The sequence below is a fragment of the Melanotaenia boesemani genome, chromosome 12, assembly GCF_017639745.1.
Source record: "Melanotaenia boesemani isolate fMelBoe1 chromosome 12, fMelBoe1.pri, whole genome shotgun sequence".
Classification (NCBI taxonomy): Eukaryota; Metazoa; Chordata; class Actinopteri; order Atheriniformes; family Melanotaeniidae; genus Melanotaenia; species Melanotaenia boesemani.
In genome coordinates, this window is record NC_055693.1 from 34,673,791 (window position 1) to 34,694,555 (window position 20,765).

General features: G+C 41.6%; 1 protein-coding gene across 2 annotated transcripts in view; it reads left to right on the top strand.

Annotated features, from left to right (window-relative positions):
- Nucleotides 1-19,560, top strand: part of si:dkey-3d4.3 (leucine-zipper-like transcriptional regulator 1 homolog) — a 30,292-nt gene extending 10,732 nt beyond the window's left edge. For both annotated transcript variants that reach the window (XM_042000782.1, XM_042000783.1), the window contains exons 2-8: nt 2,078-2,281; nt 4,452-4,534; nt 4,673-4,751; nt 5,661-5,707; nt 15,989-16,103; nt 16,465-16,642; nt 18,798-19,560. In XM_042000782.1, the coding sequence (XP_041856716.1) occupies nt 2,122-2,281; nt 4,452-4,534; nt 4,673-4,751; nt 5,661-5,707; nt 15,989-16,103; nt 16,465-16,642; nt 18,798-19,416 (1,281 nt within the window). In that variant the 5' untranslated portion in view covers nt 2,078-2,121 and the 3' untranslated portion in view covers nt 19,417-19,560. The remainder of the gene's footprint in view (nt 1-2,077; nt 2,282-4,451; nt 4,535-4,672; nt 4,752-5,660; nt 5,708-15,988; nt 16,104-16,464; nt 16,643-18,797) is intronic.
- Nucleotides 19,561-20,765: the final 1,205 nt, after the last annotated feature.

A 20,765-nucleotide genomic window follows, 5' to 3' on the forward strand; every position in this document is an offset into this window, starting at 1 on the left:
AGTTCCTGGTAATAAACAGCTTCAGGGACTGATGCTCCTCCAGCCGCTGTTCCCACTCCTCAGTAAGAACAGCAGCTATTGGCTGTCCTACAAGTCACTAATTAGCATCATCAGCCTGGTACATATAGTTATGGATGCTGCCATAAAGAGGGACGTGGTGGGAAAAGCAAAAGTTGATAAAAAGACAATCTAAAAATGTTTAGAACAGCAAAATAAATCAATAAATAAATTAAAATAATAATTCTGTCAATATTTTCTTTATTTTTTGGTTCAGTTTTTTTTACTTGTATTTTGTTTTTTAATTAGAAGTCTGGAGCATGACTCGTATCGTTTTAAATATTTCCTCCACACTCTTCATTAACAGACGTTACTGTGACGGTAAACCAGCAGGATCCTCCAGCAGCAGCTTTTACGTTTCATTTCCAGCCTGGTCATGAAACAGAGGTGAACGTCGTCTGAATGCAGCTGCTGCTGCTGCGAGAAGACCAAGCCTCGTATGAGAGGGTCTGCACAGCACCGATAAACTCCCTTCATTCACCTCCGTCTCCAAAAGTCTCCAATAACCAGAAAAACTCGCTAGAGGGTCTGAAAACTCGCTAAATACAACCACAAAGTCGCTACGCTGGTAACACTGAGGAATAATAAATTCCCCCAAGACCCGCCTCTTTCCACACATTAGCCAATCACAGTGCTCGTTCGTCCTGCTCACACACACAAATATTTTAACTGTTGCTGTTTAAAGAGAAAACTGCTGCTAAACCTGTTTATGTGTTAAGTGCAGGGGTCTGAGGCCTTTCCAATCCAAAGAGCCATTTTTCCCTCAGCCAGCTAAATAAAACTCCTTTAGAGACGCAGATGTTACCAGACTTTTCAAAAAGGAAACTTAATATATATTTTAATGAAGAGCCACCATAGGATGTTTGTTATTGTTAAAGAACCACATTTTTATTTCCATTTTTATGTTTTAAAATGAAGAAAAACATAAAACCTTTATAAAAAGAGGCTAAACAGACTTTCTTCTAAGGGATGTAGATATCTGTGGAAAATGATGTAAAAGAAAAAAATCCCTGGTTTCCAACCTAATGACAAGAAAGATAGATTTAAAAAAATATGTTAGCCACGTATTTAGAGGCTTTGTGGAAGGTCCAGACAGACGAGGCCCCTGACGTAGTGTTTGTAAACACCAAGTTTGGATTTTCTTCATGTAGCCGTAGGCCTTCTTTTAAAGGAAAGAGACATTTTGCACGTAACAATGCGATTAATTGCGATTAAAAATTGTAATCGTTGCCCAGCACTAATATAAATATAAATACGTGTCAGCGGACACTTGGAGTCACTTTTAGCTGAAACTTTCCTAGTTTTCATCCGTCAGGTAGAAATGTAGAGATGGATTCAGGGATTTGGTCATCTGAAGAACATTCAGTTGGTGCAGCCGCTCCTCTCATTTTTTTCATGAACCAAATTTCATATCGATATTTTTTATTTATAGTGATTTTTCACTTTCAACTATTTTTTTATTCTGAACCAGGACCTGCTCTTCTTTCCCCGACCATTATTTTATCATCAACCCCTGCCACCCCTAGAACATCAAATTTATTTTATTTTCTATAATTACTCAATTAATATCTGACATATTTTTTCATTCAGTTATTTTATATTAAAATATGATTTTATTATTCAGCTTATTTAATTCTGCACCAGATGACAGCAGCAGTGGTCCAGGGTTCCCTTTCCTCTAGAACAGGTTTATAAGAACTACACAGCCTGGTTTTATCCATCTCATTCTCATGTTGACATGTAGTCACGTCCTATCGCTACCTGCCACGTGCACACCCAGGTGAGCTACACTCACACCTGCAGACAGAGAGCGTGCACGTTGGAAATAGTTGCATCAACCAGCTGTAAGACGGACAGAAACACCTGCTTTAAGATCTGCACTGATCCAGCACTAATGAAGAGATCTCAGTATATCACCCAGCACCATGTTGTCTATTACATTTTTCTGCAGAGAGCACTTTAAGGTTTTTGTAAAACCTGCTAAAATCAAAGTTGAATAGATTTATCTGTGTGTCTGAAGGCTTCTTTAAGAGGATGATCCAGTGAGATTGATGGATTCCAGCAATGAGTCAGAGTAATCCCTGTCTGTGGCTGCAGCTCCCTCAGAGCAGCCAGTCTCCATGTGACCGCTACAAACACGCCTGCTGCAGCTACAATGGATCTGTCTACATCCTGGGAGGCAGAGAAACCAGCAGCCTGAGGGACTTCTGGAAGTACAGCGTAGGTAAGTCTACACTAATCATTTTGTCCAAGTTTAAACAAAATCAGCAGGACGGCTGCTGGAATAAAGGCAGAAAGGATGTTCAGAAGTGCATCGTCCATGATCAGGTCACAGGTGGACACCTTCACACCTGCCAGCCACCTCTAGCACCCCATTTCCCTTTACTCCAACACGCCATGTTCAGTTCTGCTGTGCTGCATTCAAACACCAGTTCTGAAAGCAGAAATATGAGGCCGGGCCCGGCCCAGGAAAAGGTGAGTGGCTCTACGCTCACTGATGCTGATGGTCAGAAACAAACGAGACCAGCAGGAGATTTCTCTATGAACGGCATAGGTGTGACTTTTACACAGTAAAAATAAAATCAGGGGAGTTCATCCTGTAATGTAGCCAGAACAAATGTGTTACAGGAATGTGCCACAGACAACTTCTGAATGTGGGCAGTGATTAGATCTGAATCCTGTGTTCAGCACTGCCCACCTGATCGGTCAGAGTGATCACTACCAGGTCCAAACAGGCTCACCTGGTGCAGAATAATACTGAAATTTGTCAGGTAATGCAGGGATTGATCCTGAATGTTTTTGGTCAGTAATGAAATCATGATTATTTAACACAATGATCCATTGCCCAAGGCAAGACATCCACCCAGGACGTAGGGTGCCTAAAGCAAGCACAATGCGCTACATATATATGTACTAGGGGTGGGACTTTAACGCGGTAATTACAATTATTAATTACAACAAATTAACGCATTAAAAAATGTACGCACCTAATTGCTGTTTGAATTCCAAACGTGGAATGTTTGTCAGTGCACGATTTGAATTAACTGATGCACACGCCAGAGCTCGGCTAAATCAGTGATGCTAATTTCGCTACATTGGCGCTATATTTAGCGAGTTTTCAGATCCATCTAGCGACTGTAGTTCAAAGAAGCGACTAGCAAGAAATCTAGTCACTTTTTCTGGTGTTATTGGAGACTTTTGGAAACTGAGGTGAAAGCATGTTTACTTCTTCTCAGCTTCCTCCCCTCCCACCTCCACCAGGTCCTCCCCTGTCCACAGGCCCCTCCCCCGTCCATTAGCTTCCTGCTGCAGTCAGAGCAGCAGACGTTCCCCTCTGCTCCAGGACCAGAATGAAGCTGCTGCTGGCTTACCATCACATATTAAAGGTCCATTTTATACATATTTTCAACAACTTCATATGGGTGTCAGAGGTCCAGCAACATTGTTTTCAAGGTGTATAACCCCAAATTCAGCCTTGGTCTTAATTTCAGCCGTTCCAAAAGTGGCCTTAATGAGCTCTACGGAGAACAGACTATTCCTGTGTCCGAACCTTTAGATGTTTACGAGTGGTGCCTGTCCATGCCCCTCTCTGGAAGAGGATCTGGCTTTCACTGACGACCACCATTTTTGAGGGCAGACTCAGCTAGCTGGGGGGGGGGGGGACAATAACAGCATCCACTGCTGGGGGCAGTGGTTGTTTCCCTTTGTGAGGTCACAAAGGGAAAGGTCTCAGACTCACCTGTTTGAGCACACATTCACTAAAAAGTGGAGCAAACAAGTGAGAGAGGAGACAGAATTTTCTCATTTTTGGACCTCATACACTGTCAGAAAACAGTGTGAATTTTACATAATACGGGACCTTTAAGGCTTATTAATAAAGAGTGTGGAGGACACATTTTGAAAGTTAAAGTTCTGTAACATGTTGTCGACTTTTAATCAGAGAACATCTGGGGCTGCTGGTTAAAAGACTTAAAATGACACTTTAACTTGAGGTCTGTTCATTTTGGCCAGGGATATTTTCTATTTCTTTTTCTCCTGTTTGGAATTAAAATGCAATCAAATGCTTTCTATAAGACATTACTAGAGCTTGAGTTCACACTATTAATGTCTGTCTGTTGATTGATTCAGTCATCCACTAAAATCCATTTAAATAAAAAAAAAGTTGCTTTTTCGAGCAAATGTTATAATGCAATAAAAATGCAAATCAAATTAATTAAAATTAATTAAAAATTAATTAATTCCAAAGCCTGATTTAAAAAGTAATGAGATTAATTTTTTGAATCAAGTCCCCCCTAATAAATACAATATCCATACACCATGGTGTAAGCTGTTATATTAACAGCTTTATGTTACGTGTCCTTTATGTAATTGAATGGCTGTGTTCAATCTTTCAGTGCACAACGAATGGACAGAGTTGAGCTGCACTGGTGAAGCTGCACCGGAGGAACTGGAGGAACACTCAATGGTGGCGCATGAGGTACCAGCTCACCAGGATCAGCTGATCCATTTTGTGGCGTGTATTACATTTTTCTGCAGCCAGCACCTTTAAGTTTCTGTTTAAAAATGCAAAAGTCCTCTTCTGTCCACCCTGCTCAGACATGCTTTGACTTTTCAGGGCTTCCTCTATGTGTTTGGAGGGATGTTGGATTCGCCGTACACCAGATGTAGATGTGCCCTCTGGGTATTTGACGTTGGTGAGTTTCGCTCTGGAGCTGCATGGATCTCTGTGAACACACCTCAACTTATTGTCAGCAAATGAGCTTAATAGATGGAACATGTTGTTATATATTGATTTCAGCCGCCAACACGTGAAGTCATTCACGTAGCAGTTCCCCGCTGTTACAGGACTATATTAAAGAGTTCTTCTTTCAGACAAAAGACGCTCGTTGTTTACCTCGACATGTTTCGACTGGCAGTCAGAGGCGTCATCTGACAGCTGTGACGTGTCGTTTATCAGCTGTTTTTCCCAGGCGGGACCATCGAGTGTCCACCCCCACTGCTCGATGGTCTGGAGGAAGAGTCCCAGGTGTGCGAGAGCATAAAAGCTCCCTCATCCCTCAACCAGCGCCAGCTGTCAGATGACACTTCTGAGCAAGACTGCAGTTGCCAGTCCAAACATGTGGAGGTAAACAACAAGCATCCTCTGCCTTATTCTTTGTCTGAAAGAAGAAACGTTAAATATATTAAGAAAGAAGACTAAATGAACCTTTTTGTGCTGTTAAAAGACCTCTTACACCGACATATTCCCAGAACAAGCCTTTCTAAGGACTGAACAGCTGTGATGTCCATATGACACATTGTCAGAACTTGTAAGTAAAACCGATATGAGGAGGATCAGTTGAAGTTTCCTAATCCGAAGATCCCAGGGCTTATTGGCTCCTGTGTGTTAGGACCCAATCCTGGTTTTGCTTCACTTCTTTCTTTACACTTTCACTCGAGCTAGAACAGTCATGTTTCTAACTTTCCTTTCAGAGCTAAAACACAAACATATATGTCTACTTCTGAATTGTTTGTATGTGGACTAAAGAAAATGATTACTTCATATGTCATCTCCGATCTCATGTTTAAGGTGGATTTAGTTTTCTTTTTGTTGTGTGTTTCAGTAAAGCAGAAGTGGGTGTGTTTCCAAGGAAAGGCGAGCTCCCCTCAGGTACAGACTGCTTTTCATATCGGAGCGATAAGGCGGTAACCAGAGAACTGTGACAGACCATTGTAATCTGGTTTTAATCATCAGACTTCAACAGTAACACTCTGTAGTCATCAGACTTTACCATGCACCGTTAAATGTACAGGGTTTTTGAAAAGAAAAACACACATTAGTTTTCCATTTCACCAGCAGAACAAGGGAAGTCCAAGTTAAGCAGCAGAGGAATCCCATGACAACTTGGGACAGAAGAAACATTCATTTAACTGAATTTATTGTTTTACAGGAACTTTCATGTCAAATGAACGACCAGCCAAACGTCATTAACATTTTAGAAAAGATCTGGTGGGATTCTGTTTGAATTACTAATGAACCAAAGGTCAAAATCATGCCGAGTGTATTTGTCTAATTTCTAGTCCAAATATCTCATCACACCAGAAGACAGAATCACCTGAAGAGTAACACTTCAGCGAGCTATAGGAACTTGTTTGGAATCTTGTTTGGAAAATCTTGAGTGAAATTGACTTGAAACCATCATGTTTTGAGTCATTTCTCAGATGAGACAAGCTTTTTTTGACGTGTCATAAGGTTTTTAAGCTGCTGTTATTTGTAAAAGACGAATCATCTTGTTTAAAAAATGGCTTAACTTGAACTTGCTTTATTGAAAACTGCAGAGTAACATTTCCAACTCACACACACAGTGATTCTTACTTAAGTCGAGTGTGGTTTTATTTATTTATTTTTTCTTATTTCCATAAAATTGTCCATGTAATCTGGAAATAGAGACAAAAGCTGGAATTACATCTCCTTCTCTGAACAGACGGCACCACATCATTCATAAATACTGTCATCAATTACAGGGTGTACCAGTGCTTAAAAACATTCATTTCAGCCCAAACAGCCACAAGAATGATGTTTGGTCCTACTTCACTGGATTTGCCGTTATTGAGATTTACATATTAGTGTGGTGATTTTCAGTATGCACAAAAATATTGCCTTGAGCAAGGCAGGGAACTTCTACCTCATAAGCCAAGTAGTGGTTATTCCACCCAGCTGTAGAGAGAGGTTGGCATTCAAAATAATACACTGATGCATTTACAATATAGATGTTTTTCACAAGTTAAAACTCAGGATTATCATTGATGACATTATAAATAACCAAAGATTCCCACATGCATGCTTATTTCCATGTTGTGTAATCCGCTATACGGAAACTATACCAGGACCAGGAAGCTCACCAGAGCATGTATTTTTATCGGAAGCTTCGTAGTTTTAATGTTGACAGGACTTTTATGCAAATGTTTTATTCTTGTTTTATTGAATCACTTTTAATCTTCTCTTTCATCTGTTGGTACGGCTCCCTTTCTCTCAAGAACAAGAACAGATTACAGGGGATTGTTAGACTATGTGGGAAAATTGCAGGGATCTCCCTGAATGACCTTTCAGCCCTGCATCAAACCAAAGTGTTAAACAAGGCTCGTTTAATCCTTGCAGACCAAAGCCACCTATTGGCTCGTGAATTTTTGCTGCTTCCATCAGGGCGCAGGTACATCCCACCAAAATGCAGGATCAACAAGCACAAATACTCTTTTGTCCCTGCAGCCATTGCCCTGTTGAACAAGTAGCTCTAATTTTTTATTTTTTTAAAAAATATTATTTTTATCTCAGTCCTTTTAAATATTTATTTTTATTTGTGTGTTTGTGACTGATTGTTTTTACTGCTGCCTGTACAACAAGTTACCCTCACGGGATAATAAAGATTCCTTGAACCTTGAACGATAGCTGTGTCCCAATTCAGGGTCTGCACACTTCGAAGTGCGCAGACTACGTAGGCTACAGAGTGTCCTCCGTAGTCTACACACTTCAAAGTCTGCTTAACATTCGTGAAATGGGACAGCCTACCTAGCCAACAAGAATTTCCCATAGCAACAACACAGGACGTTGAATCACTTAAACCTCTAAACTTACTCGTAGGACACTTCAGTGGACGCTGAACACCAACCGGTAACACCGACAGTAAAAAAAAAAAACAAAAAAACAAACACGGTCTGAGGCTCTGTTGTTTTCCACCTGATACACACTTCATTAGCCCCTTAAAAGTCCATGAATATAAAATATTACCGAATTTCAATGTCACCATTTAACAAATGTGCTAAATGTTGTTGGTTTTGTAATGTTTATACTAAAGTGTAGTTAAAAAAAGCATATTTTTTTAAAATAAAACTTTATCTAAACTTTATACGACTTTTCTGAGCTTGGTTGGTGATTCGCCACCGTTTTGTGTGCAATAAATTCTGGGAGAAAAGATGCTGTGAAGGATGCATCACCAGCAGCCTTCGTTTGGGGCTAAACGAAGTGCGGATTTGAAGGGTGGATTCGGAGGGTCCTTCAAATTCTGTGAATTGGGACAGTTCATCGCACACCGTGATGACGTACGTGGCCGACGAATCCGCACTTTGAAGTGTGCAGACCCTGAACTTGGACACACCTAATATGTTCAACTTTCTCTGTTTCTCAGAAAGCTTAATCTTTGCTTCTACATAATGAACATTTTTCACCCCAGAGGCCCATGTCAAGTTCACTTGAAAGAATTGGATGTTTCTCCTGCACATTCTGACTACATTCATAAAGTTGGTTGTGCTTCACAAATATTCTTAAAACTACTTTTAACGGCCCTTTTAAAAATTGCTAATGACCTTAGACTTAATTTAGACTCACAGAAACTTTGTCCTGGTTCTACTGGATCTTAGTGGCGCCTTTGATACAGTTGATCACCAGATTTTACTAGACAGACTCAGAAGTCTGGTGGGCCTCTCAGGTACTGTTATTAAATGGTTTCACTGCAATCTCACAGATCGCTAATTCTTTTTAAGTATGGATACATGCTCCTCAGGAATCCATAAAGTCAAGTGTGGGGTTCCCCAAGGATCAATTTTAGGCCCAATACTTTCTAATTTGTACATGTTGCCTGGGGATGTCATCAGGAGACACGGCACTGATTTTCACAGCTATGCTGATGACACACAGCTTTACATCGCCGTGTCTCCTGATGACCTGGAGCCAGTTAACGTCCTTTTAAACGGTATTTTAGACATTAAGTCATGGATGGCAGAGGACTTCTTACAGCTTAATCAGGACAAAACTGAAGTTTTAATTATCGGTCCTGAGGACAAGAGAGAGAGAGATTATTTTATCAAAACTACATCCTTTTAATCCCTCTCAGTGCGTGAGAAATCTGGGTGTTCTTTTTGACTCTGAGCTGGATTTTACTCCACACATCAGAAATATAACAAAAGCGGGATTTTATCATCTTAAAAACATTGCCAGAGTCCGCCCATTTCTCTTGCCAGCACAGAGGTGCTGATGCCTTTATTTCAAGTAGATTAGATTACTGTAATGCCCTGCTCTCTGGTCTTCCTAAAAAGTCCATCTTACACCTACAGCTACTTCAGAACTCAGCGGCACGTGTTCTGACCAGAGGGCGGGAACACATCACACCAGTTTTAAAATCGCTGCATTGGCTCCCCATGCGTTTCAGGGTTGACTTTAAGGTTCTTTTAGTATATAAATGTCTTAATGGTCTTGGGCCCTCTTATTCACCAGACCTTCTTTTAAATTATGAACCCTCGCAGATCCTGAGGTCCTCTGGTACTGGCCTTTTAGTTGTTCCAAGGGTGAGGACCAAGACATACGGCGAGGCCTCTTTCCATTGTTACGTCCCTCGTCTGTGGAACAGTCTGCCGGAGGGCCTCAGGCTGCAGAGAACGTTGATGTTTTTAAAAAAGAGGCTTAAGACCTACCTTTTTAGCTTAGCTTTTAACGAAATTTATTTGATCTTAATTTATTTTACATAATTTTATTTCACGTTATTTTATTTTCATTTTATTCAACTGTACTACTTATTTATTTATTTATTTACTTACTTATTTATTCATTCTTAGCTGTTCTTATTGTTTCTTAAGGTTGTTTAATTTTAATTTTAACTCCAATGTTTTCCTTGTGGGGATCCTCCACGCCGGGAGGTTTTGCCTGCTCGATCTGGGGGCTGCTGTCATGGTGATTGCATTTATCGGGGTGGCTGGGGCATGAAAGGTGCTTTATAAATAAAGTTTGATTTGATTTGAATATTTTTAATGCAATTAAAGCATGCACAGCATGACAAGCCCCATACAACCGTCATTTCTTTGTTATGACAGCGGGACATGGAGGCGTCTAGAGGCGAGATGGAAAAGATGAGCCTGCTGATGAGAATAAAAAGAAAATTGACCCAACAACACATGGGCGGCGCTGCCATGGTAGATGATGGTGTTTTAATGCCCACACTTGTCATGTTAATTCGGTTCCACACCCTCACTTTATTTAGTTATTTATTTATATTTCATTTTATTTATTATTACTTTTTCTGTATTTTACACAAACATGCTCTAGTGGATCTCTGGTCTCTGTTTGTGCAGCAGCTGCTTCCTCCCTCTGATGCTGCTGTAGGACTTTTATCACTGCTGCACAAACACTCACACTTCAATGATAAAAGGAAAAAGCTGTTTTTATGCAGATCATCAGTTTTATCAGAGTTTCTTCATCAGTGTTGGCTGTTTAACTTCAGTCGTCACATCTTTGTCCTCTTGGATCCTAAGAGTGGACTTCCGGTATGATGGCGCCTGTGTTTGGCTTTGCCGCTACCGGCAGCTGTCTGTCTAGCAAAGCGGCGTTACTGCTGCTTCTTGCTCTGCTGTTTTTGTTTAGTTCCACTAACGTTTTTGCTGCTATAGTTTACGACTGCCTGACACTTTTATCCATCGGATCTTTCATGATCGGAAAGGATACCTCATCTCCGTGCGCTGGTGTTCTCCATTCTCTACTCCCGGAGGCTGGTTTCTCATCTGGCGTCTCGGGATCACGCAGACCGCGGAGGAGAGGAAAAGGAGCTGGTGTCCAGGTGATGATCAGGTTGCTCTGGAAGCGTGGAGTGTCCGGTAAGCGACGTCGAGCGTTCATGGTCAACTGTGCTCGGTCGTTTTCCATGGGTGAGAGTTTTTCCTCCGCGTCCCTGCCTGGACATGCAGGGCCTGGACTTCTGAGGCCTTGCTATCTGCGGAGTGTTCATCCAAACTCTTCGTGTGCTTGGTCTCATTTTCCCGTTGTGAGCGGATTACCAGAGAATCATGGAGTTAATCCACAGTTCCTGCGGCCCTTGACTTGGGCTGTCTCTGTAAAAAAACAGGCCCCTCTGAACTTGGCTCTCCTTAATGCCCGATCTGCATCAAATAAAACGTTTGTGTTGAACGATTTAATTCTCTCTAAAAATCTTGATTTCCTGCTTCTGACTGAAACCTGGCAGCGTTCCTCGGACTTTTCATCTCTCATTGAACTCTGCCCAGCTGGTTACTCCTTCATCGGTCAGCCTCGGACATCTGGCCGTGGAGGCGGAGTTGCTGCAGTTTTTAGGACCCGTTTTGCATGTCGATCCGTGAACGTCGGACACTTTGCTTCGTTTGAACTGCAACTGATTAAAGTGGGTGATAAAACCCCCTTTTACTGCACTATTGTCTACCGTCCACCTGGTCCAAACAGTCAGTCTTAAGTTGAATTTAGTGACTTTTTATCCTCCACTTTGAAGCTGTCCAGCCTGGTTATAGTTGGTGATTTTAACATACATGTTGATGATGACTCTGACCTCTTTGCCAGAGGTTTCATCAGTGTCATGGATTCTTTTAATTTTACCCAGCATGTGTCTGTGCCCACACATGCCAAAGGCCACACATTAGACCTTGTTTTTACTTTGGGGTTGGATATTGATTGTCTTTTTTCTGAGGACATTTTTATTTCTGATCACCTCTGTATTTTTTAACTTGTCCTTTCCTGTGTCGATCTCTCCTGCTCGGAGAGAGGTGAGCTCTCGTATCATCGACTCCTCTACTGCTGGTGTTTTTTCTGATGCTTTTCATTTAGTCTTATCCTCTGATGACGACCTTGATCTCTCCATTGATCTTTTTAATGATTATAGTCTTTCCATTTTAGATAAAGTGTGTCCTGTTAAAACCAGATTTGCTTCTGTAGCTAAGTTGTCCCCTTGGTTAAACGACAGCACTCGCTGTCTAAACGCTGCTGTAGAAGAGCTGAGCGGTTGTGGAAGAAAACTGGTTTGCATGTCCACCTGCTTTACTTGAAGGATCTCCTGGCTTCCTTTAATGATGCTGTTAAAGATGCAAGGGCTGCCTACTTCTCAGATCTAATCACAAAAAGTCGTGGTAATCCTAAAGTGTTATTTAACACCATTACTAAATTAATTACTCCTACTGCTCTTGCTGTGCCTATTGCTTCTAATGAGGATTATGAAAAATTCCTAGCCTTTTTTTCTGATAAAGTAAAAACGGTGAGAAGCTCTTTGTCTCCGTCAGCTGTGTTTCTGCCAGCTCCCAGTCCATCTCGGCCTGTGATTATAGATAAATTTTCACCTGTTTCTTTATCCGAGCTGGTGACATTAGTTGGCTCAATGAAGGCATCTTCCTGCTCTCTTGATGTTCTACCTACATCCCTTTTTAAAGATGTCTTCCTGGCTATTGGTCCCTGTGTCCTCACAATAATTAACTCCTCTCTGCTGCTTGGTCAAGTTCCTGCTATTTCAAGAATGCTGTCATTCATCCACTCTTAAAAAAACCAAGCTCGATCCCTCCCTCTTTAGCAGCTATAGACCTATTTCACATTTGCCATTTATCTCTAAAATTTTAGAAAAAATTGTTGCTAAGCAGCTTACAGCTGTTTTAGAAACACACCATATCCTGGATCATTTTCAGTCTGGCTTTCGCAGGGCTCACTCCACTGAAACAGCCCTGCTCAGAGTCACCAATGACATCCTGATGCAGAGCGATGCTCGTCATTGCTCTGTGTTATTATTACTGGACCTGACCTCAGCTTTTGACACTGTAGATCATCGCATCCTGCTGGACAGGCTGAAACACTGGGTGGGGGTTTCAGGATCTGCTTTTAAATGGTTCTCCTCTTATCTCTCTGGGAGATTAGTCTCCGTGGCTGCTGCTAAGTTTAAATCCTCGTCTTCAGCTCTTGATTTTGGTGTTCCACAGGAATCTGTTTTGGGTCCTTTATTGTTTATTTTATATTTGCTGCCTCTGCAGCACATTATTGGCTCTTTTAAAGATATTTCTTATCATTGTTATGCTGATGATATTCAGCTTTTTATTTCTTTTAAACCTCAGGATGTTTTTAAGATTCAGACCTTGCTTGGGTGTTTGGATGCTGTCAGGAGCTGGATGAATGACAACTTTCTTCAACTTAATGATGAAAAAACCGAGGTCCTTGTTTGTGCCCCTGACAGATTTTTACCTGAGATAGCTGAGAGTCTCGGCCCACTTGCCTCATGCATTAAGCCCTCGGTCAGGAACCTTGGGGTGACCCTTGACCCTGCAATGTCCTTAGATGCTCATGTAAAATTACTTGCTCGCACTTGTTTCTATCACTTCAAAAACATTGCTAAGCTGCGCCCAGTTGTTTCTTCATCTGAGATGGAGATGATCGTACATGCCTTCATCTCATCCAGACTGGATTACTGTAATTCCCTCTTCACGTGTTTAAACAAAAAATCGCTTGACCGTCTCCAGTTGGTTCAGAACGCTGCTGCAAGACTGATAACTAAATCCCCCAAATTCACCCATGTCACTCCTCTACTAATCCAGCTGCACTGGCTGCCCATTTATTACAGGGTGCATTTTAAAATTCTGGTGTTTACATATCAAGCCCTACATGACCAGGCACCTGAATACATCAGGGATCTCCTAAAGCTCTACGTGCTCAGCAGGTCCCTGAGATCGAGTCATCAGGATCTGCTGGTTGTTAAACCAACACGGCTGAAAACTAAGGGTGACAGAGCCTTTGCAGCAGTGGCTCCTGTCCTCTGGACCTCCCTTCCTCTAGGCCTCAAATCTGTGGACTCCATGACCTCTTTTAAAAAGCAGCTAAAAACATATCTTTTTAAACTTGCTTTTACTTAGTTTTATTTGTTTTTATTATCTCTGTATTATTGTTATTTGGTGTTTTATCTTGTTGTTAAGCACTTTGTGATTTTATCTTGAAAGGTGCTATATAAATAAACATTTACTTACTTACTTACTTACTTAGGACAGAAATTATCACCATGGAGACAATTGGTGAGATGAGGATAGATTAATTCTTCATTATGATCTAAAACATGGTAGAGATGATTTAGAACAACATATAGAAGCACATTACATGCTGCATTTACTGACCCTTGGACATCTGACATTTACTTAAGGGAAGTTAACAGTAAATAGGACAGGGCACGTTAATGCGCTATTATCACGCATTATCACATATTAATTAATTTTTTTTTTTTTTTATCGCACGCTTACACAGTTTTTACACCAGAGCCAGAGTTCTTGCTCACTGGTTCTGAACCAGAGGAACCTCATGCAGAGGCTGCAGACCAGGGCTCTTCCTCCAGGTCTGGCCCTGCTGCAGCGTCTGATGTAGTCAGAGAGAGTGGCTTTATTAACATGAAGAGATGTTTTCTGTCTGGAACTTAAGAAAGAAGAAAAAGACCCAACATTTCTCTTTCTCTATCAAAACCCATGAAAATGATCAGAAAATTGTTTCTCATTAGTTAGTTCAGCTAAATTTCACTACCTGCTTCTTCAACCAGCTGTTTGTGCTGATCACACCGACCAGATGTACCGTATCACTGCCTGCTTCTGCATTTAAACAAGCTAATGTCCAAATGGACTTTGTAGAGGTTTCTGAGTCCTCCATTGACTTGAGAGAAGTCCTAAATACCACAGGTCAGCCCAGTTTGAAGGAACCAGGGTTGTTTCTGCACATTGGTTGGTTAGCTTCGTCTCCTCAAGGCAGGAAGATTCCTGGTTGACATCTCAGATGAAGTCACCGTGTTCATGTTCTTCACCTGCATGTGGATGTTCCCTCCAGATTCTCCAGTTTCCTCCACAGTTCAGAAACATGATGGTGGTTCATCTGACCCACAGAGTGAAGGGGAGGCCATTGCAAAAGTTATCTGTCTATATATTTGGAAAAACACATAATTTGAGAAGATTCAGACTATAATCCAGTGAAATAATCTGCCAGAACAAGAAGAGGATTACACTTGGTAAGATTTCCTGACAGAAGAATATTCTAGAATTAATAAAAAGTGGTGAAACACGAGTTGTTTATTTGTTCTTGACAGCATTCTGTAGTTTTGTGAAGCCATTGTGTGGTTGACAGCTTTCCCTCTTCTCGGTGCCGTTTCCTTCTTTTGGTGTTCTTGGTGCTGTTGTTTCTGCGATGTGATGGCTTCATTGTATGACGGTCTTCTTCTCGGGATCATGCTGCCGTTTTGTAGTGAATTACTTTAAGCAGGTGATGTGACAAAAAGAGCTCTGGATGCCAGCTTGATGTATAATAAAAAAGATGGTTTTGTTACAGCCGAAATAGAAAACCTACTGAATATACGTGTCAGGTGCTTTATATATGGTTTCTCAAACAAAGAATATTCATAAGGACATCTGGAACCAATCCTCAGCTCTCCTGAGACTCCACATATAATAACAAATCACATTACCCTCTATGATGTTCGTGTGCTTCTTCAAATTTTATGCGTGTCCTGTGCTGGAGTCCTTTAAGACATAGATACTTATATGGCGACAATCTCATTGTGTCTTACATAATGCTATGCTTAGATAGTTCTAGGAACTTATCGGCCGGTCCTTACATGGAGTCTAACATTCACTTCTCTGCTTACAGCTAATCTATGTCATTTTAATTAATTCTAATTATGAAATGAATCAGACACTACACACTCATCCCAAGTCCTCTATTAAAAAGAAACCATCCTGTCAATGTTTCTTACAGTTTCCTTTTCACATTGAGAGAAAAGATCTGAAAATGAGAGAAATGATTCCTCTGAATGAAATAACTGCTATTAATTGTTTGTCCTTTCAGGCAGTTCTACTGCCTGGTAAGCAGTTAGCAGTTCTTCTATCCAGAAAATCATCTTGTTTAGTTTCTCTTGTTTTCAGGTTTTTTCACCAAAGTGAGAAAGAAACATTGACAAACATTTTTACTTGATAGTAAATCTGGAATGAGTGTTTCATTACTTGTTTTAATATATTTTTTTACTCGTCTAGATTCTAGATATTTGTTTTTATTCCAGGAAATCTTTCCAGGTGTAATGATCTTCCTGCACTGGCAGGTTATTTCCTGTCCCCCTGCAGTGGGTGGAGAAGATGGTGGTATTACATGTTCTCCTGTGTCTGTGTGCAGAACCCAACCAACAGAAAAGGACACAGTGCTGTGGTGGTGGGCTCTGCCATGCTCATGTACGGCGGGATTGTAGATATTAAAGGATCCTCGCAAGACTTTTGGAGTCTGAATTTTGGTGAGTTTAGAATTTGTTTAATTTTGTTTTGCATTAAAAATAATAATTTCCAAAACTTCTCACCAGAAAATCTACTATAATATTCTATAATTACTATAATCCTCCCATTTACTTTCATTAAATGTCAGAGATCCAGAACATGACTTCCCTTTAAACCCTGAACTCACAGCTTTTTTGGATGTAAACGGATGTCAGATGGACATGGCGGACATCAGTCCACGCCTTTATTCACCGAGGTGTCTTTATCCTGATCTGTCTTCCAGCTTGAAACCAACCTGTGAATGTAAACCTGAGAACATTCCAGTTTTCTCCTCCTATGAAGGCGGCAGATAACATCACTTCCTTTGTTTCTGGATTACAGATACGAAGGCTTGGTCTCTTCTCAGTGGCTCGTTGGGCCCCGGGCCCCGGCACAGCCACTCAGCCGTGGCCTACCAGAGCTGCATGTATATCTTCGGGGGTTTGAAAGGTTTGCAGGAGCAGAGAGACTTCTGGAAGTGGAGCTCCATCAACCACACATGGACTAAACTTAAAAACAAGTAAGTGGTGAGTTTTGGCGTTTGGCAGAGGAAACCATGGAAACATCCAGATGGCGGTGATGTCTGACTCCACTTGTCTTAGAAGTGATTCGTCGTTGAGTGGACCACCTGACCCTCCTCATTTTGCTGTTTAGGGGTCGTCAGAGTGAAGATGTGTGAACAGACCTGCAGCCTCCTTTATACTCTACACTGTTAATTACTGAAGACTGAAAGTCATAAAAACACTTTAATCGTGTTAAACATGTCAGTGTGAGAGCAGACCAGAACAACTCCACAAGTTCCGGACCACGGTCCTGATTTCATGGACAACAGAGCGAGTCCTCCACCTGCTGAGGAGGAAGGACCACTTTTACCTCGAATTACCTTTTTATTCTTTCCTGTAATCAAGCTTTTACAGACTTACATTTAATTCTTCAAAGATTTAAAGAAAGTGAAGCTGAACGTTCTGTAAAACTGAAAGTTTCCACACACCGTGAACACACCATAGACATCAGATTCAGGTAGTTTATCTACACAACTTTATTTGTCCTCTTCCTGATGAGGCCTTTTCCTGTAAATCTGGATTCAAGGACTTCGCACATTATCCATTTCTATTCCACTAAATGACCTGATACCATAGCCTGGAAGGGCCTGCTGGACACGGAAACATGTCTCCACCACATAAACTCGTCACTCTCTATATCTTCAGAATTTATCTTTGAGGCAGTGTGTTATAACATTTAATAACCTTACAGCTTTAAAAACTGCCGTTTCTAAGAGGGTTTTAAACAGCAGGATGGGAGCATTCAGCTTTAATCCAGAGTAGGTGGTTTGCTTGAAGTAGAGAAATTAGCAGAAGCTCTACAGTGAGCAGAATGAAACGCCCAGCAGGAGGTGAATAAAGACTCAACTTTATTTATTTTTAGCCCACTTTAACACATCAGTTGAACAAAGTGCTGAACACAGCATAGAAGCAAAAAATTTAATAGTAAAATAAAATTTATTAAACAGAAACGATAGAGGTAAGACAATAAAAAAAATAAAATAAAAAATTAAGAAAGCAAGAGTCTCATGCTAGATCGAAGGCCAGATCACTAAAATGGGTCTTAAGGTGAGTTTTTAAGATGGGCCGTGATGGGGCGTCTCTAACCTGTAGCGACAGCTTAGGAGCAGCGACCACAAAGGCTCTGACCCTCTGAGCTTCCACCGAGACCTCGGTACCTCCAAAAGAAGCTGATCAGCTGATCTGAGGTGCCGGACTGGCAAGTATGGGAAAAGCAGCTCAGGGAGGCACAGCAGGGCCAGACCATTTAAATAAAGAATCTTAAAATGAACAGAACGTACAGACAGCCATTGAAGCGATGGTAAAATAAGCTAATGTGTCTCTCTTACGGGCACCAATCAGAAGACAAGCAGCAGCATTTTGGACGAGTTGCAGACGCGATAGAGATGACGGGCTGGCTCCAAGATGAAGTGCGTTGCAGTAATTCAGCCAAGAGGTGATGAAAGCATGAATTACTGTCTCAGGGTTGGAGCAGTTAAGTTATTTTGCCTAAGCAAATTGACTAAGGTTAAAAATCCTCTGATGATCTAGTTTAAAATCACTGTCTAATTTAAAACCCAAATTAGTGACAGTTGGTTCTAAAAAGCTGGACAAGGGGCCCAGATCAACTGGGGAGGGGCCACTGGAGCCATTTGGCCCAAACACTATAGCCTTTGTGTTTTTTAAATAACATTCAGGAAACTCAGCTTTAATTTTTTTCCAGTAATTTGGTTTTTATTCTTGGTGGTATAAGTAGGCAGGAAGGCTGGAATGAGGCTGCACAGTTTATGCTTGAGGTCATGGACAGCCTGGTACACTACACAAGCATTTAAACAATAATTACGCTCAGCAAGCCCTAAGACATGAAAATGTAGGAGAATTAAACCGAGACCATGACAAGGTACGTATGACTTTTTTTTTTAGGGGATTTCCATCTTATTTAAGTAGGTTGACAAGGTATTATTTCTTGGCATGACGGACAGAATCACACACCCACCCTTCACTGAAGCCCTGATTCCCTCGCTCCTCCATCAGTGATGTCATACTGGTCAGCAGTTACAGCAGCTGAGATTGGTTGGGGACGCTAGCTCCTGATCCACAGCCTTCGTATGTTTCTGTGCTTGTTTCCTTCAGGTCCGGACCCCCCCGACTGGTGGGCCACTCCGCTGTGACCTACAAAGAAAGCATGCTTCTCTTCGGAGGTGGTGAAAGCCAGAACTCTCTCAGCAGCTGCTTGTGGAGGTACAGCTTCTCCACGCAGACCTGGGCCCAAATGGCCACGCTGTCGGACTCCAATCCCCCAGACAAGATCCACCACTGCTGCGCCGGGTTGGGTGTCAGTTACCAGTCCAGCACCAGCAGTCACCCCCCCAGCTCTGCGCTCCAACCCAAGCTGCTGGAGGCCAAACTCAGGCCCTTTAAGAACCGGTGCTTCCCTGCACCGCTCACCTATCTGGGGTCAGAGGTCACCATCGAACTGGAGACGTTAAGTCCTGGGAAGTGTTTTGAAAATGGAAGCCGTTCTTTTGGGGTGAAGAGCAGCACCGAGCCCCAGCTGATCAGAAGCTGCTTGACCTTTGAGAACCGGGCTTTCAGGAAGCAGTGGAGCTGCACAGAGGAGGAGCTGCTGGAGGAGGAGGAAGAGGAGGACATCACCCAGCATCTCCCTGATCTGCTGCTGGTGCTGGGAGGACGGCCGTACGCCCAACACAGTCCCATCTCCGTGTGGCAGATGACTCTGACGGACTCCTGACGTTCCCTCTCCATGACAGCAAGTTAAAGACTGACGCCCTGTTAATAAGTCCACATGTTAAAATTACTTTTATAAGTAAGCAAGTTTTGTTGTTGTAAATTTATTAAGCACTCGTGTTTTTCACAGTAAACAGATCATATTTGACTTCTGAGAGCGTGTATGTCTCCACATCTCACACGATAAAAACCCTGAAGATGATTTCAGAGGTTTAAGTTGAAATGAAATCTAATCACATTTTATTTATAGAGCGCTTTTCATGCACAACAACACAAAGTGCTGTACACAATAAAAATAAATTATTAATATTAAAAACAAATTTTAAAAGCCTTCACACACCAGAGTAAATAACAGGAAATTAAAACACACCTCACTTTTTTACACACAATCTCACACACGCACTCTCACAACATACAAAGATTTAATAAAATCTGGTGATCTACTGGTGAAAGGCGGCGCTTAGATCCAGTAGAACCAGAACTGAAGCTTCAGTCACACCTGAGGTCTTTCAAAGGGCCGTCTCAGCACTGTGGTTTGTCCTAAAACCAGACTGAGATTTTTTCAAGATATTGTTTTTATTTAAAAACTCATTTAACTGAGTTAAAGCAACTTTTTCTATTATTTTACATAAAATGGTAGGTTGGATACAGGTCGGTAGTTATTAAAAACAGTGGGATCGAGATGACGCTTCTTCAGAAGGAGCCTCGTCACCGCTGTTTTACAGGCAGTTGGAAAGACACCCGTCTGAAGAGAGTAACTAACAATATTTAAAAGTTCACACTCAAAGAAACCATAAAATGTTTTTAAAAGTGATGTGGGAACTGGGTCTAAAAGGCAGGTTGTTGGTTTAGTTGGGAAAAAAACTCGACCAAGCATCTTTGCATCAACCAGGACAAAACTCTCCAGTGTTTCCTCAGGTAAAAACAAAGCTTCAGATTATTTCAAATAAACATCCTGTTGAGATAACAGATTGGATTGGATTTTACTTCTGAGTGGTTCTCAAAGTCCTCACATGCATCTTTTGACGGTAGTATGGAGGACTTGGCCTGGACCTGGCTGGATCTGTTTATTAAAAGATCTGTTGTTTTAAAAATTCAGTCTGTTATCTGAGGAGGACAGAGCACTGGTGGACGGGTTGTAGAGTGGACTGGCAAGAATCGCCTACATCTGGAGGACTCCTCTACCTCCACTGAAGATCATGGGGCAGGAGTTGGAGGTTGCTGAGACCTGTACGTACCTGGGAGGGACCATCGACCACAGTCTGGACTGGAAATCCAACACAGATGCTGTGTACCAGAAGGGGATGGGCAGGCTCTACTTCTGGAGACGGTTCAGATCCTTCAATGTCTGCA